The sequence below is a fragment of the Carassius auratus genome, linkage group LG48F (assembly GCF_003368295.1).
Source record: "Carassius auratus strain Wakin linkage group LG48F, ASM336829v1, whole genome shotgun sequence".
In the NCBI taxonomy this organism is placed as follows: domain Eukaryota; kingdom Metazoa; phylum Chordata; class Actinopteri; order Cypriniformes; family Cyprinidae; genus Carassius; species Carassius auratus.
In genome coordinates, this window is record NC_039300.1 from 653,947 (window position 1) to 667,415 (window position 13,469).

The 13,469-nt window shown below is 42.3% G+C and overlaps 1 protein-coding gene across 1 annotated transcript in view; it reads right to left on the reverse strand.

Moving 5' to 3' along the window:
- Positions 1-3,157: 3,157 nt before the first annotated feature.
- Positions 3,158-13,469, reverse strand: part of LOC113068633 (collagen alpha-3(IX) chain-like) — a 29,056-nt gene continuing 18,744 nt past the window's right edge. Inside the window, exons 28-32 of the mRNA XM_026241410.1 lie at positions 5,691-5,837; positions 5,551-5,605; positions 5,285-5,467; positions 4,582-4,659; positions 3,158-4,023 (exon numbers count right to left, since the gene is read on the reverse strand). Coding sequence (XP_026097195.1) covers positions 3,839-4,023; positions 4,582-4,659; positions 5,285-5,467; positions 5,551-5,605; positions 5,691-5,837 — 648 coding nt within the window. The 3' untranslated portion in view covers positions 3,158-3,838. The remainder of the gene's footprint in view (positions 4,024-4,581; positions 4,660-5,284; positions 5,468-5,550; positions 5,606-5,690; positions 5,838-13,469) is intronic.

A 13,469-nucleotide genomic window follows, 5' to 3' on the forward strand; every position in this document is an offset into this window, starting at 1 on the left:
ATAAATTAACAATTGTATGTACAGATATACAGGTGCTGGTTATATAATTAGAATATCATCAAAAAGTTTATTTATTTTACAAATTCCATTCAAAAATTTAAACTTGTATATTATATTCATTCATTACACACAGACTGATATATTTCAAATGTTTATTTCTTTTAATTTTGATGTTTATAACTGACAACTAAGGAAAATCCCAAATTCAGTATCTCAGAAGATTAGAAGTGGACCAAAGTTATGTTCTCTGATGAAAGTAAATTTTGCATTTCCTTTGGAAATCAGGGTCCCAGAGTCTGGAGGAAGAGAGGAGAGGCACACAATCTACAGTGCTTGAGATCCAGTGTAAAGTTTCCACAATCATTGATGGTTTGCAGTGCCATGTCATCTGCTGGTGTTGGTTCACTGTGTTTTCTGAGGTCAAAGGTTAACACAGCCGTATACCAGGAAGTTTTAGAGCACTTCATGCTCCTGCTGACCAACTTTATGGAGAGGCAGATTTCATTTTCCAACAGGACTTGGCACCTGCACACAGTGCCAAAGCTACCAGTACCTGGTTTAAGGACCATGGTATCCCTGTTCTCAAAAGGAGCCCCAACTAAGAATTGAATTCTGTAGATAGAGTAGTACTGCATCCTTCATAACTCCAAAAAGTCTTTAGTTTTATTATATTCATAAGAGAAAGATAGTCTGTACCGATTTTTCCCGGAAAAACACGACCGGCTGGAGGCGTGACATGTGGGCGGAGCTAAAGAATCAGGGGCGCCAGTAGGCTTTTGTGTTGAGAGCGTTTAGAAGTTGTGACATTACCGTGTGGAAAAAACCATCATCCAAAAAAAACCATGGCTAACAGTCAGATTCAGCGTATATTTATGATCCAGAATCAGATCCAGAGGCTGAAATTTAACAAGAGCAGCATCAGCAACGACGTCTCTATGTGGTATGTACTGAAACTGTATATATTTGCTTAGCGGGTTTGGAAAATGACTAAGTTCCACTTTGTCATCTTTTTGTATTTATTTTTTTTATTTTTTTAAGGTGTACATGTGGAAAGTGCAGTTTGATGACAACATCGTAAACACAAACACTTGCACAACTCCGTCGATGCTCTTTAAAAATAAACTCAATCCACTGGTCCCCGCCCCCCCCCCTTTAAGTTATATTCTAATGTTCTGATATGCTGAATTTGGGATTTTCCTTATTTGTCAGTTATAATCATCAAAATTAAAAGAAATAAACATTTGAAATATATCAGTATGTGTGTAATAAATGAATATAAGATACAAGTTTTACTTTTTGAATGGAATTAGTTAAATAAATCAGCACCTGTATAACAATAGACAGTTGTATGTACAGGTATATTATGTGCAAATTTAAATGTAGATGTAAGTATATTTGTTAGATAAATAAGTGTATAAATAGTGTTGTATGTTCCACAGTTATTGTCAAGTGATTATGAGATGGATTGCCTGGGGGAAGAAACTGGTCCTGTGTCTGGTCGTTCTAGTGCTCAGTGCTCTGTAGCGTCGACCAGATGGCAACAGTTCAGAGAGGGAGTGTGCTGGATGTGAGGGGTCCAGAGTGATTTTACTAGCCCTTTTGCTCACTCTCGAAGAGTACTATAATGCTATAATAAACAGAAAAGATTAATTAATTGTTTACCTTGGTCTTCAGTCTATGATTTCCTTATCACCCGCGCGCACCCATTGACCAGAGGAGAGCGAGACCACGCACATTAATGCACTTCAAAATCCTCGGCAGTGATTAGGATTTGTTCGAGAATGCCTCCAAATAAGTTCGTTTTTGGATGTGAGGGAAAGTTTACTATGTTCAGCTTCCCCAAGGCCCAGCGTTACATGAACAGTGGATGCAGTTTGTTTTTCCGTGGCAGCAATGGAGTGTATCAAGTGCGTTTGTGTGTTCTGGTCATTTGAGTGACGAATGTTTTATAAACAAGGCCCAAGTCTACGCTGGATTTGCACATCGTTTCCTAAAAGACCCCATTCATGTAGGTAAAATTGCATCAGATTTCTGTATTTTGTTAGAAATCAACACATAAGTGAATATATGTTAATTGAAACAACACAAAACATCAGTATTATAGCTCATCTCACGGCACACCTCAAGGAGCTCTGCTTTTTACGGAAAGAATTGGAAAGCTGTATTTTTCTTTCATAAATATGATAAAACTAAAGACTTTTTGGATATATGAAGGATGCTGTACTACTCTATAGGTACTTAAGATTAACATGAGATTAGGTGAAACAGTGTATGTTATGTACCCTTTAAACTGTGTTCTGAAGATGAATGGAGGTCTCACGGCTTTGGAACGACATGAGGGTGAGTCATTAATGACATCATTTAGATTTTTGGGTGAACTAACCCTTTAAATAGTGCAGAGAAGTCTTATTTGAAAATGCCTCTAATAAGGTGGCTTCAGAATGCAGTGTAAAGTACCACCTACTGGTCCAGAAAGAGATTACATCTCAAGTATTATGGCAATGACATAATCAACCATTTCTACTAGAAGAATATGTGACCTCAGAAAGATACATAGTGCTGAGTGTATGGAGTACAATCAACACACTACAGACTCTTTTGAACTGTTCCTGAAGTCCTCTGACCATCAATGAACCAGGGGGGTATTACTTCTTACATTTCAGCTCATAAACATACAGGAATCCACTCTGTTTCTGAATTTCCAAAGCACTTTCTGTGGCAAGACTGGGCTGCGGTTGAAGCCTAGCTGTGTTTCAGTGGCACATCTTGTCAAACCCTGAGAATTTGTCCTCAGACAGCTGACTTCCTTTTTTCCTGAGTTGTGAATGAGTAAATGTAGTTTGTCATCTAGTATTTTTTGCATTTTGGTTTATTGCATGATGCTAGTTCCCCTTGTCCAGTAGTGTGTGTCCAGAAGACCCTGAGTGTTTGTTGTCATAGACCAGCTCCAGGGTAGAAACAGGCACAACACATCAATCCCTTTTTTCAAACACTCTGCAGAGCAAACTCAGTGCCCTTTGAAAGTGTTGCGATGTGTACTTGGTTGTATTTTTATGCCTTGTTTGTTTGAAAGGCATGCTACTTCTTGTATTAATGTATGATATATAAGCGTTATTATATATTTACCAGGGTTCAGAGACATGAGCTCTAAGAGAAATAATTTACTGAAAAGTGGCTTTATTCAGTTTTTCTTACAATACCATGATGTAGAAACACTGTACACACAACAGTAACTCAGAAATAATAAATAGTATTTAAAATCATATTTAATAGTTTAACAGCACCATTATCTAGTGGAGAAGGTTGATAAAGCCCACAGATGGCCAATGACATATTTTACAGGAAGTGTGATTGAAGCATCTCAATTGATGCTTAAAGTTTGTTCCTGACTTTGAATGTTAAACATTTAAGGAAAAAAAAATAAAAATCAATTTGCAGAAATATATCCAATATGTTGGTTTCATTTCTTGATGGCTCAAACAAGCCTCCAGTTTCGAGGTCAGGATTTGAGGTGCTGTAAAACCCCTCATGAAGCTCAAAGTTGTTCTCCATTACACTTTTAAAGGCTCCTGTATGTACAAGAAGACTTCTAACACAAAGACTAAATTCTCTTTTGCATCAACTAGTTTCACGGTGTGATGTATTTAGTCTTTTGTTGTATCTACACATGTTGATACTTCAGGCCTTTTGAGTTACACAGATGAACTCGTGATCGTTCCTCTCTGATAATCAATGTTCGTGCAGCTCTGAATACACTGGACTGACATCCACTGACACCTCTTAAGTTGTGTTTCTCCTCCTGAAGCATTCCTGAAAGGGAATTCTGTTGTCTCTCCTGTTAATGGTTCTTAGGGTTGGAGGACTTCCCGTGAACCACTGCTCCTTGGCACGCTGATGTGTCACAGATTCCAGGTGATCCCTGGTGTCCCGGTCTGCCGGCTCGTCCTGCTTCTCCTGCTTCTCCTGGATCTCCAGGTGCTCCGTCACGGCCGTCTTTGACGATGCCATGCACGCCGGGCAGACCTGATGGCCATAGAGAACAATGATATAAGACAACGAATTGCAGATGTTTGAAAAAGAACTACAAGAACTGCACATCTATCCAGATATTTCTCTGATATTGCTCTGTTTCAGTTGAAACTGGTTTCTAATTGTCAGATTCAGTACAGATATATATAATAATTTTATGATTGATTGCTCATATACTTTATTGTTGTTATTTATGGTAATTTCTTGTAGTTATGTTTGAGCTGAACATTAATGTCAGATAATGAAGTCACAAACGTTCACTGGCATGTTCTTGGGAATCAATCCCATGCTGTTTTTAATCAGGGAGAGTACGGCCTGCCATCTCTGACCCAACTAGTTTTTTATTGCGCACTAATAATTTAGGACCTGTTTTTTTAAGTTAATGTTTGATACTGATTAGACAGCGTGGCTGTGTGTTTCTTAAAAAACTACTTTACATTGACAAGCTGCACTGGTAATGCATTTGGTTTTGTGTGTGTGTGTGTGAGTGTGTGTGTGTGTGAATGGTGAATGGGGTGCAATTAAATGTTCTTATGAAAAGACTGTACTTACCCGGGTCACCCTGGTCTCCAGTGGGCCCTTCGATCGCTTTACCAACAGGCCCCTTATCACCTGGCTCACCAACATCTCCTGCAGAATTAAGATACATCACAATTAATTCTGGAATGTGGTATATGAATTCATATTAAGATAGTATTTTTCCTGGATTCATACACATAATAGCAAATATCAATTTTCACAGCAGTGAAAAACTTTTTTTTACATTGGCTAGGACCCGGTTCTCAATAGAGAAATAGGAGAACTGCATGAAAGGTTTTGAAAAAGTTACCTAAGTGTTTAAAAATGTATCTAAGCAACTGTTAAAACAACAAAACAACAACAAAAACACAAATCCTCTTACTCTAGACCTATGTAAAATGTGAGTGAGTTTTCAAGTAGTTAAAGCCTGTCCTGGGTAAACACTTTTTACATAAGGTTCTGTTTAATACAATGTTAAATACATCAGTTGAACATGAACTATCAATAAAAAGTCAAACTAAAATCAAAAGTTGTCTTAATATTATTTAATGGATCTGAGCTAACAATGAACAGTTGTATTTCACTAACAAAAAAATAAAGATTAATATTCTTAACTAATATAATTAATACTCTTAACAAATGCACTGCATTAACTGATTATAAAGCAACCTCAGTGACATTTATTCTTTTAACCATTTGCTAAAAAAATAAAAGCCCTCCATGACCCGTCTCTCACCTCGAGGACCAGGATCACCGAGATCTCCTGGCAGTCCTCTATAACCTGGTGGGCCGAGGGATCCAGGGTGACCAATGGATCCAACTTCCCCTTGCTTTCCTGGAGGCCCCGGTGGTCCAGGCCGTCCCACAGCACCAGGAGCCAGAGGTCTTCTCAGGTTAGCAGCGAGCTGAGCTATCTGATCTGAGATCAACACCAACAATACGTTTCAGGTTGCATTGTGAACCTGTTCATTAATGCAGTTTATGGGTGAACAGAGGTCTTACCATCAATCATGGAGCCACACAGTTCTCTGATGTGCTGCTCATTAGCCAGTTTGCCCTACAATATAATCACAACAGCACTCGTGAAACATCATTTGTCTTTACATCGCAGTACCAAAATCTATCATCTGGCAGTTGCTTACAGGAACACCAGTCTTTCCAGCAACCCCTGGAAAACCTTGCTCTCCTTGGAATCCCATCGGTCCTGGTTTTCCAGGTGCCCCCCTGGCTCCGGTCTCTCCCTGTGGTCCTACAACTCCTTTGGCTCCAAGCTCACCACGCTTACCGGACTATGACACAGGGAAAACCACATAGCAGCATAAAATGTTTTGCATTTGGTCCCAAATACTGTAAGCATTCCAGTCACTTACAGTATAAGCCACGTTTCTAGCATTTGTAAAACTGCATTTTCCAACTCAAAAATATATCTAAATTACGGCCTATGCTCGCAATGTCAAATGCAGAAATGTTAATCCATGCATTTATGACTTCAAGGTTAGACTATTGTAATGCTTTATTGGGTGGTTGTTCTGCACGCTTGGTAAACAAACTACAGCTAGTCCAAAATGCAGCAGCAAGAGTTCTTACTAGAACCAGGAAGTATGACCATATTAGCCCGGTCCTGTCCACACTGCACTGGCTCCCTATCAAACATCGTATAGATTTTAAAATATTGCTTATTACTTATAAAGCCCTGAATGGTTTAGCACCTCAGTATTTGAATGAGCTCTTTTTACATTATACTCCTCTACGTCCGCTACGTTCTCAAAACTCAGGCAATTTGATAATACCTAGAATATCAAAATCAACTGCGGGCGGCAGATCCTTTTCCTATTTGGCGCCTAAACTCTGGAATAACCTGCCTAACATTGTTCGAGAGGCAGACACACTCTTGCAGTTTAAATCTAGATTAAAGACCCATCTCTTTAACCTGGCATACACATAACATACTAATATGCTTTTAATATCCAAATACGTTAAGGATTTTTAGGCTGCATTAATTAGGTAAACCAGAACCGGGAACACTTCCCATCACACCTGATGTACTTTCTACATCATTAGAAGAATGGCATCTACGCTAATATTTGTCTGTTTCTCTCTTATTCCGAGGTCACCGTAGCCACTGTATCCAGACCAGATGGTGGATCAGCAGTGTTGGGAAAGTTCACTTTCTACATGAACAAGTTCAAAGTTAAATTCACAAATTTTAAAATGAACTAGTTCAGTTCATAGTTCAAACTACAAAATTTTGAACTAAGTTCACTAAGTTCACAGTTCCAAAAATGAATTAGTTCATAGTTCTTTTTTTTTCCATATGTTGCTGCGAGCTATTATTTTTCTAAATTATTGCAACTATTGTAATAATTTTAATTATTATTTTATCAGTTTTAACAATGAAGCAATGCGTCAGATTTCATCTTCATATCCAATGTTGAATCCTTATCCAACCAGGGTTTACATTAGCATTGAGGGGACAGCACTTCCCCATTGTTGCTTTAATGCTTTGTCTCCCATTCTCACCGACCTTGTCATAAACATCATAAAATTATTTTAAATGATCATACGCCTTCTTGCTACATGCTGCTGTTGCCTCCATGCTTTTTTTTTCTTTTTGATTATGCGTCATGCATCCGGCGGACGGTGGTGCGACACTGGTGGCTGGTGTTGTCAGATTGGGCATTTTCCCGCTATATATTAAGACCCCTTTATGGTGTGTTTCAGCCGGGTTTTCGCCTGGAAGGCTCTATAGAAATCTGGCACCCTATTGAACGAAGATAACCTGAGAGAGCGTGCCGTTCACAGACACCAGAATGTACGAGTTGACAGTAACGTTCATCAGGCATTAATACAGCACGTTCAGTTCACGTTCGCCAAAAATAAGAACGAGTTCATGAACTATCGTTCAATGAATGCGTTCAGGCACAACACTGTGGATCAGCACCTAGAAAGCACCTCTACTGCCCTGAAAGACAGCGGAGACCAGGACAACTAGAGCCCCAGATACAGATGCCCTGTAAAGACCTTGTCTCAGACGACCACCGGGACAAGACCACAGGAGACAGATGATTATTCTGCACAATCTGGCTGTGCTGCTGCCTGGAATTAAACTACTGGTTTCGTCTGGTCAGAGGAGAACTGACCCCCAACTGAGACTGGTTTCTCCCAAGGTTTTTTCTCCATTCTGTCACTGATGGAGTTTCGGTTCCTTGCCGCTGTCGCCTCTGGCTTGCTTAGTTGGGGTCACTTCATCTACAGTGATATCGTTGACTTGATTGCAAATAAATGCACAGACACTATTTAAACTGAACAGAGATGACAACACTGAATTCAATGATGAAATGCCTTAAACTTTCATTTTGCATTATTGAGACACTGTTTTCCTAATTAATGTTGTTCAGTGGCCGCAATCCTTTTTGTTAAAGCGCTATATAAATAAAGGTGACTTGACTTTACAGTACATCAGACAGGACATCTAAATGCTTGCCTATCATTCATCAACCTCAAATATGGCTTATCATCTGAAATATATAAGTAGGCTATTAGCATCTTTACATGGCCACTCAATTTAATGTTAACCTAGAAAAATGTGCGCTATTCTGTTTCTGTGGAAGTGTGGACAGGCACCGGTGCATCCTCTTAATCCTAAAATACTAATTTTATAATACACAACAAAGTAATTTTTGGTAATACAGATAAAAGTTATATATCTTTCAAATCTTTAAAACAATAAAACATTGTGCTTTTGTAAAATAATCAAAGCAAACAGGATTTGTTTTCTGCCGTCTTGGTCTGTGTGAACTTGAGCACGAAACTCTGTGTATATCTTTGCCTTACAGACATTAAAAAATATATCTATAGAGTGAAATTTCTACTTTCAAATTAACCAATTCAAATGGAAAACAAATATTCTCAAATGATGTAATCCATACAACACATGGGGTGCATCACTACTGCAGAGTCAGTGTCACCGACATCATCTCTTAAGACAAAAACAAAGAAAGTACTAGTTTATCAAATTATTAAAATGTTAACGCAATAACAATAATGTTTTTCCTAATAATGAATTCATAATCATTACTTCTGTTGCGTGCTGTGGCAAGCTTTATGCGTGCTTGAGCAATTTGTTAGGCTATGTAGGCAAATTAAAGTCTCATTATAATGATTGAAATGGTTTATTTATAAATGTGCAATTAGTTGACTAATGCTTAAAATTAATGACTACTAGTCGATCAGAAAAATCCTTAGTCGAGGACAGCTCTAGTTGTTTCCACACCATGTTAATACCTCTGGCTGGACTCTGATTCAGGTAATGTGCTCAACAGACATTTCTGCAATTGCCTATTGTATTTGAAATGTAAAACTTCACACAGTCTAAACACAAATATGGCACATTTGAAAGCAGCTGGCAAGCTATCAGTAGGTTGGGGTACCCAGGGGTGGACTTAATGATTTGGGGGTGTTAAGCAAATTGCAGGTATGGGGCCCCAACACATCAACTAAATGTTCTTTAACTTTTGTGACCCTTATTTGTTTCCTAATAGCTTGGAATTTATTTATGCTTCACATTATTCATGATATAGAGCAAGTTCAGAAATGAAGTCAACCAGATGGTGTTTTAACAGTAATTACTTTCTAAAACGAAATGCGATGCTGTGACTGGAATTTGCTAGCACTTTCTTGAAATTGAATGAGTCATTTTTAATTGTTCATGCATTGTGCTTGCAGTATTCTTTGAGGAAGACTCTCAAACCAAATGGCATCAGCTTGTAATTCACTACAATATTTGCTGATTTTTTTTTTCTTAATCTCTGTTGCGAGCCATTCTTTGCCATGTGAATGAATAATGTAAAGTATTTACCTAACACCTAATGTAATAATTTAAAGGGGCCCTATTATGCTCTTTTATAAAGTTTTGTTTTTGTTTTGGGGTGTACTAGAACAGGCACTCACACTAGGTTGTTCGAAGAACACATTATTTGTCACATACACATTATTACAACACCTTTCTCCCCAGTCTGGCACAAACTGCTTGAATGGTTCCTGCATCAAATGAATAGTGATGGGCCATCCTTGAAGGGCTGCCCCCCGATAGTTGACTAATCATTAGTAGACCAAAATAAAAAAAAATCATAATAAAACCCACAGCTTATGGGTTTGTCACGTGATAAAGGAACGACTCAAACCCAAAGAATCATGAGATGAACGAATCAATTCTCTTTCCGACTCGGACTGCATTGTTTAACTCAAACATGAAGACTTTTCAGATAAGAGGTGAGGTGAGGAAATCATAGACTGAAGACCAAGGTAAACAATTAATTAATATTTTCTGTTTATTATAGCATTATAGTTTTGTATTGTTTGTAGTGTGACCAACATTTGCGTAAGTACTAGTAGATGAGAGGGAAGTTACACTTAACATTTTAATTATATTTGATAAAATGAACGAAATGACTCGGAAAAAGATTTGTTCATTTTGCCGAACGAGACTCAAAGATCAGAGTGGGTAAAATGACCCAAACTTCGCATCACTACAAATGAAAGCCTGCCTTTTGAAATACGAAATGTGCTGTGACTGGATAGCGGGGCCAGTGTGTGCTGTGATTGGATAGCAGCGCCAGTGTGTGCTTTGATTGGTTAGCGGGGCCAGTGTGTGCTTCGATTGGTTAGCGGAGCCAGTGTGTGCTGTGATTGGTTAGCGGGGCCAGTGTGTGCTTCGATTGGTTAGCGGGGCCAGTGTGTGCTGTGATTGGTTAGCGAGGCCAGTGTGTGCTGTGATTGGATAGCAGCGCCAGTGTGTGCTTCGATTGGTTAGTGGGGCCAGTGTGTGCTTCGATTGGTTAGCGGGGCCAGTGTGTGCTGTGATTGGTTAGCGAGGCCAGTGTGTGCTGTGATTGGTTAGCTGGGCCAGTGTGTGCTTCGATTGGTTAGCGGGGCCAGTGTGTGCTGTGGTTGCTTAGCGGTTAGCGGCGCCAGTGTGTGCTGTGATTGGTTAGCGGGGCCAGTGTGTGCTGTGATTGGTTAGCGGGACCAGTGTGTGCTTCGATTGGTTAGTGGGGCCAGTGTGTGCTTCGATTGGTTAGCGGGGCCAGTGTGTGCTTCGATTGGTTAGCGGGGCCAGTGTGTGCTTCGATTGGTTAGCGGGGCCAGTGTGTGCTGTGATTGGTTAGCGGGGCCAGTGTGTGCTCTGATTGGTTTAGCGGGGCCAGTGTGTGCTTCGATTGGTTAGCGGGGCCAGTGTGTGCTGTGGTTGCTTAGCGGTTAGCGGCGCCAGTGTGTGCTGTGATTGGTTAGCGGGGCCAGTGTGTGCTGTGATTGGTTAGCGGGGCCAGTGTGTGCTTCGATTGGTTAGCGGGGCCAGTGTGTGCTTCGATTTGGTTAGCGGGGCCAGTGTGTGCTTCGATTGGTTAGCGGGGCCAGTGTGTGCTGTGATTGGTTAGTGGGGCCAGTGTGTGCTCTGATTGGTTTAGCGGGACCAGTGTGTGCTTCGATTGGTTAGCGGGGCCAGTGTGTGCTGTGGTTGCTTAGCGGTTAACGGCGCCAGTGTGTGCTGTGATTGGTTAGCGGGGCCAGTGTGTGCTTCGATTGGTTAGTGGGGCCAGTGTGTGCTGTGATTGGTTAGTGGGGCCAGTGTGTGCTGTGATTGGTTTAGCGGGGCCAGTGTGTGCTTCGATTGGTTAGCGGGGCCAGTGTGTGCTGTGGTTGCTTAGCGGTTAGCGGCGCCAGTGTGTGCTGTGATTGGTTAGCGGGGCCAGTGTGCTGTGATTGGTTAGCTGGGCCAGTGTGTGCTTCGATTGGTTAGCGGGGCCAGTGTGTGCTTCGATTTGGTTAGCGGGGCCAGTGTGTGCTTCGATTGGTTAGCGGGGCCAGTGTGTGCTGTGATTGGTTAGTGGGGCCAGTGTGTGCTCTGATTGGTTTAGCGGGACCAGTGTGTGCTTCGATTGGTTAGCGGGGCCAGTGTGTGCTGTGGTTGCTTAGCGGTTAGCGGCGCCAGTGTGTGCTGTGATTGGTTAGCGGGGCCAGTGTGTGCTTCGATTGGTTAGTGGGGCCAGTGTGTGCTGTGATTGGTTAGTGGGGCCAGTGTGTGCTGTGATTGGTTTAGCGGGGCCAGTGTGTGCTTCGATTGGTTAGCGGGGCCAGTGTGTGCTGTGGTTGCTTAGCGGTTAGCGGCGCCAGTGTGTGCTGTGATTGGTTAGCGGGGCCAGTGTGCTGTGATTGGTTAGCTGGGCCAGTGTGTGCTTCGATTGGTTAGCGGGGCCAGCGTGTGCTTCGCTTGGTTAGCGGGGCCAGTGTGTGCTTCGATTGGTTAGTGGTGCCAGTGTGTGCTTCGATTGGTTAGTGGGGCCAGTGTGTGCTGTGATTGGTTAGCGGGGCCAGTGTGTGCTTTGATTGGTTAGCGGGGCCAGTGTGTGCTTCGATTGGTTAGTGGGGCCAGTGTGTGCTGTGATTGGTTAGCGGGAACAGTGTGTGCTGTGGTTGGTTAGCGGGGACAGTGTGTGCTGTGGTTGCTTAGCGGTTAGCAGCGCCAGTGTGTGCTGTGATTGGTTAGCGGCGCCAGTGTGTGCTGTGATTGGTTAGCGGGACCAGTGTGTGCTGTGATTGGTTAGCGGGGCCAGTGTGTGCTGTGGTTGGTTAGCGGGGCCAGTGTGTGCTGTGATTGGTTAGCGGGGCCAGTGTGTGCTGTGGTTGGTTAGCGGGGCCAGTGTGTGCTGTGATTGGTTAGCGGGGCCAGTGTGTGCTGTGGTTGCTTAGCGGTTAGCGGCGCCAGTGTGTGCTTCGATTGGTTAGCGGGGCCAGTGTGTGCTGTGATTGGTAAGCGGGGCCAGTGTGTGCTGTGATTGGTTAGCGGGGCCAGTGTGTGCTGTGATTGGTTAGCGGGACCAGTGTGTGCTGTGATTGGTTAGCGGGGCCAGTGTGTGCTGTGGTTGGTTAGCGGCGCCAGTGTGTGCTGTGATTGGTTAGCGGGGCCAGTGTGTGCTGTGGTTGCTTAGCGGTTAGCGGCGCCAGTGTGTGCTGTGATTGGTTAGCGGCGCCAGTGTGTGCTGTGATTGGTTAGCGGCGCCAGTGTGTGCTTTGATTGGTTAGCGGGGCCAGTGTGTGCTGTGGTTGCTTAGCGGTTAGCGGCGCCAGTGTGTGCTGTGATTGGTTAGCGGCGCCAGTGTGTGCTGTGATTGGTTAGCGGGGCCAGTGTGTGCTGTGTTTGGTTAGCGGGGCCAGTGTGTGCTGTGATTGGTTAGCGGGGCCAGTGTGTGCTGTGGTTGGTTAGCGGGACCAGTGTGTGCTGTGGTTGGTTAGCGGCGCCAGTGTGTGCTGTGGTTGGTTAGCGGGGCCAGTGTGTGCTGTGGTTGGTTAGCGGGGCCAGTGTGTGCTGTGGTTGGTTAGCGGGGCCAGTGTGTGCTGTGGTTGGTTACCATAATAGGACCCCATTGTATTATTTTGTTATTAATAATATGCTCAATGGAATATAAGAATGCAAAAAGCGCTCCCCTTCTAATCACTTCTAATAAAATCTGTCAGTCAATTCAGTATAATAAATTAAGCTCTGCACTGCACAGTTAATCTTTTCTTTACATTGTGTCTAAGCTTTGTAAAGATGAGAGGATTGATGGGCATATTGATTGAATCAGCAGTTAACGAAAACTCCAGCATTTTGAGTGATGAATGGAATCTGTTCAATTTAAACGCCGATGATTGGCCATTGATTGTTGCTTACCTCGGTGAGCCTGATACCTAAACTGCACTGCTAATGACAAGATAAATATTTCCCAGCATTTTTATTAAACACTGTAGGCTCACTTGTAGGGGGCCTGTCCACATGCAGGAGTCTGGAAACTAAAATTGTATGCAGTTTATTTGACACATCTTTAAAAGACGTTTTTAACTATTCAGAGTGTAATCCATCTGTCATGGGTTACTATACCTGT